This window comes from Arachis hypogaea, chromosome 5 (genome assembly GCF_003086295.3).
Source record: "Arachis hypogaea cultivar Tifrunner chromosome 5, arahy.Tifrunner.gnm2.J5K5, whole genome shotgun sequence".
Lineage (NCBI taxonomy): Eukaryota > Viridiplantae > Streptophyta > Magnoliopsida > Fabales > Fabaceae > Arachis > Arachis hypogaea.
Window position 1 is genome coordinate 113,320,590 of NC_092040.1, and position 4,636 is coordinate 113,325,225.

General features: G+C 36.3%; 1 protein-coding gene across 1 annotated transcript; it reads right to left on the bottom strand.

Moving 5' to 3' along the window:
- Positions 1–265: 265 nt before the first annotated feature.
- On the bottom strand, positions 266–3,756 carry LOC112802889 (uncharacterized). The gene is made up of 2 exons (XM_025846277.3): positions 3,430–3,756; positions 266–2,243 (listed from the first exon to the last, which is right to left on the bottom strand). The coding sequence occupies exons 1-2, from the start codon at positions 3,520–3,522 to the stop codon at positions 900–902; spliced, it is 1,437 nt and encodes a 478-aa protein (XP_025702062.1). The 5' UTR covers positions 3,523–3,756; the 3' UTR covers positions 266–899.
- Between the last annotated feature and the right edge of the window lie 880 nt (positions 3,757–4,636).

A 4,636-nucleotide genomic window follows, 5' to 3' on the forward strand; every position in this document is an offset into this window, starting at 1 on the left:
TTTTTTTCTCCTTGTATTTTGTAATTGAAATGAAATGAGATAACGAATTGAATTGAACCCACCAAGCTACAGCACAACTTCATTGCAGTCTTTCAGTAACCCATTCATACATTAGGGGCCATGTTACGGTTAGTGGCAGATAGTACCAGATTGTGCTATAATGTTATTAGTATGTAACATTCTGGGACACTGTGCCGACATACCAATGTTTCACATTTCATCTAATGGTCGATGAAGGTATATTAGCAGAGTGTTCCCACAAATATTATGTTCAAACTTCAAATCACATAAGTCTTGATTTAAATGGTACATAAGTACATAATTACAGATCCATGTAACAAGTTAACATGTGGAGAAAACAGAGATGCATGGGGAACCCACTTACTAGAACCTAGAAAAGTGCCCCCACCACCAATGCACGAAAAGGATGCAGGCATCAAAGTAGAAATTCGAAAGAAATATGCAGGTTATATCCATGATCCAAGTGCCAACAAAAAAGTTACCTATTTCATTATTGCACGTGGAATGATACAAGAATTCACAACATGAAGTACCTGTATTTTGCTATTTCTGTATGCTTGAAACGAGGAAATGTCCATAACCAATGATCTATGAGAATTTAGAATTCTTTCTACTAGGTCCCTACCTACCAACTATGCTCCCCTTGGGTCTTAAAGGACAATAATACCAACTTTAGTTTTGTTTTTCTTTTTTGGTTTTCCCTCTTCTGTGTCTCACTCACCCATCCAATTATCACCATTTCCTCAAACGCTGAACCAACTGCATTGTGAAACGAAGTCCTCAGATATGGATTCAGCGAACTAAGTCCTGCATAGATATTAAAAATCCCTTTTGTCTTGAATCATGCATGTCAAGTCATGCTGCAATTAACTAAGTCCTCAGATTTCTGGTTGTAACAGTGGGAAGAAAGCCCAGCTGTTGGCTGATCTACCTTCCTTGGCAGCATTAGCAGAAACATCACCTTTCCTGTTGTCAAAATTGAATTCTTTGGAAGAATTAACGGATTGATGCTTCTGACAGCACTGCCGTTCTTCTCCTAGAGGACTGTTGGGGTTATAGTTCGTTTTCCCTGAACACACATCACAACAACTAATGCTGTCTTTTTGTATGCTTTCTCTGTCAATGGTTTCTTTGGCTAGTATACCCTGTGAAGACTGAGACACGTTTCGAAGCAATGCACCTGTTTTATTGGCAAGGCATCTTGCGATTTCTTCTCCGGTTAGTTCAAATGAGACTCTGTGATCAACTAATGGTGCATTACTTTGATGTACATTCTCTGAGTTTGCAACGGATGCTACCTCGGAAATCTGGTTTTGCACATAGATGCTGCATTTAGTGGTTGGTCCAGCACTATCAGGGGTCAAAGAGCCAGAACCCAACCTTGAATCCTGCCCCAAACCATCAGGTGTTGCACATCCAGATCCAAGTCTTGAGGCCAGACCCGCACCATCAGGTGTCAAAGATCCCGAACCTAATCTTGAACCTTGCCCTGTACCATCTGGTGTCAAGGATCCAGAACCCACCCTTGAACTCCATTTTCGAGAAGAGAAGTGTTCAAAGCCCAATATCCTTGGTGATTCTCCCTTGTAGAACTCAAGAGTTGGGCGTTTCTCGGGGTAAGGAGTACAGGTTCCGGAAGTTGAAATTGCTGATCCAGGTGATATGAGTTGGCCACCTGGGCTCCCAGGATGTTGTTGATAAGGCTGAAATTCATAATTGTGTAATGCAAACTTTTGAATCCCATTATTTTTACGAGCCCGGTCAAGTGACGACGCTAACAACTGAGCAAATGGAACCTCAGGAGATGATGGTGTTGTCATCTGCACTGATTCAGGTGGGGGAGTAAAAGGAGCAGTTGATGGTTCAGTTGTAAAATTTGAAAATACAGGGGGTGAAACTAATTGTGTCTCGTAGGCGTAAGGACCTATGGTAAAAATGGATGCAGGTCCACCAGATGAGTAAGAATTGACTGTGAGAGAGAGCAATCCAGCCGGGGAATGAGTAGCGGAAGGTGGATCAGATTGGAGAAAAGATGCAGGAGAAGATGGAGGGACAATGAATGGCATTACAATGGTGGTTGAAGGATTTGGCGGCACAGTAGCAGCTGGACCTGCTGGTGCAACAGGTTCAGGAACAAGGACAGCATGACCAATCCGCTTGTTGCTTTTATGAGTAGATCCAAAACACCAATACAGGCTCCACCAGCTTCCCCAACGTTTTTTCTGCAGTTAGTGAAGAAACAATTCTAAATCAAATGTAGAAGCAGGACCAAAACATTAAACATCTTCCACTGGAATTTTTCCAAATTTCTAATGTCTTTGATCTATTGTAATTTTCCTATCAACTGAGTTTGAAATCTATAAACTTATTACGTCAAACATATTGCAAATATAAAGGCATTTCACAAGTCATCAAAACATCAATAAGCACCTCAATTTCTCAAATAAATTTGTGCTTTACTTTTTAGATAGTATAAAGAGGAACATTATTATACACCAGATGTGTAAAGAAAATCAATAGCTTCAAGAAAACTATCTCGTGAAGCCTTGAAAGGAAAAAATGAATTATCAGCAAATGATGGCGCTACCTTAATAATATATTTCCAAATGTTTTCTAAAAAGTTGATAAGCTTTAATCAAATGCTGTGTTCCCTAAAGTCAAGCTAAAAAAGGCCCTAATCATAAGATCGATATCTCCGTTGAATTAGTCATCCACGTTTTACTCACATTAGATCCGTGTGACTGTGTAACGACTCATAACAAAAATCATCAATAGCAAGCAGTAACAGAGTTCATGGAATATATTCATCATATCAAATCTTCTTTAAAAGGTTCTTTCTTATTCTGACTACTTAATAACTAACTAAGAAAACAATTAAGCATCTGAATATCTGATATATAGTTGAATCCATCGCACAACACTCAATTCATCACCTGCAATCTTATGCGTTATAATAACAGGAACAAAAACGGAAACGCGAGCAAAAAAAACAACGCAAATCTAAGATCCATCCTCACAAACTTTTCCAAAACGGAACAGTAAGAAATGTTTAAAGAATGCAAAAAAGTTATTCAAACTTTTCAACGCAACCATCACTTGAGTCAAATAAAGACTATAGCTAGACCAGAAGTTCATCGCTATAAAAAATAAATAAATAAATAAAAAGTAGATTTAACAAAAATAAAAAATAAAATTAATTAATTAAATAAATAAACTAAGCACAAAACACAAGATCTCATTGATTTTCTGTCATTCTTCGCGAAGCTGTATCACAGTAACGAAACAGAGCATCGAAAAGCGAAGCGATGGCGCCAGAAAACAGGCACACGTGCACAGGAATGTTTCAGAGAGAGAGAGAGAGAGAGAGAGAGAGAGAGAGAGAGAGAGAGAGAGAAGAGAGAAACCGACCGGTATGGTAGTTGGTTGGACTCTGGATTCTGCGGTGACGATGGCGGTTGCGGCGGCGTTCACGGTGTCTACGCTGTTGTTGAGGCTTCCCATGGCAGATATGCACGGAGGAAGGTGGTGGTACGGTCACCGGAGCTGGAGAAGTGACGACGGAGAGAGGAGGTTCCGGCGAGAGGCAATCATGGATTTGGAAAACAGAAAATGGATGAGAGAGAGAGAGAGAGAGAGAGAGAGAGAGAGAGAGAGAGAGAGAGAGAGAAAGAGAATTAGAAAAGCGAGTGGAAAGTTATGAGCATGATGATGATGATCACATTAAGTTGCCAACATGGGAATGGAATGGAACTATATTAATATATTATTATTATTATTATTATTTATCATTTTTCTAAAAAAAATAATTTATACGTCTTTAATTAATAATTAATTATCATACAACTATTTTGCCATTCTGTTGATCAAATTTCTATTTTACGAAAATCATAAAAATGTATAATTCTTATTTTTATGTTGTTTTTCTTAAGGAAAAGTATAAGGTACCAACATATTATTTGTCTTAATTTTTATTTATATTTGTGTTTCATAGAAGTGTGTTTGTAGATGTGTCTAATAATTAATATATTTTAAATACATGATACATCCAGAAAATATATTTATAAAGACATTTTTATTAAATACAGTTATAAAAAATATATTTTTATTAGACACATCCATAAACACATTTCTATGAAACACAATTATAAATAAGAGTTGGCAGAAATTGGCAAATATGCAGTTGGTAACGTGGCGAAACCGCTTTCTTAAAGAAGAGCTTTATTAGATGATGGTGATAAATGTAAATGGTAAACTACTTCATTTTTCATTCTCCTTATTTTCCTCTACGTTGTAACTTTATTACACATGAAGAGCGAAAATTTTAGCTTCTATATTTAAGAATTTAAATATTAAAATACCAAATGATCTCTTCTTCTTAATTTAGTATTTTAATCCTTTTAAAAAAAATATAAGCCATTAAATTTTTAGAAAATCTTAATTGAATATATTTTTTACTTACATATTAATTATATATAGTTAACAAATATAAAGCACAGCATAAAAATTAATATAAATATGAATACTATATAATCTCAATATTAGGCTAAATGATTATTTATACATATAGTTGCGTATAATTACAGCTATCTTTTTAAAGAATTGACAAGATAATAAC

Bases quoted from the DNA above. Each gene is read 5' to 3' on its own strand.
- LOC112802889 (XM_025846277.3), bottom strand. From the start codon at position 3,522: ATGGGAAGCCTCAACAACAGCGTAGACACCGTGAACGCCGCCGCAACC. The intron at 2,244-3,429 runs GTCGGTTTCTCT...CACTAACTGCAG, and splicing joins TCCAACCAACTACCATACCG to AAAAAACGTTGGGGAAGCTG.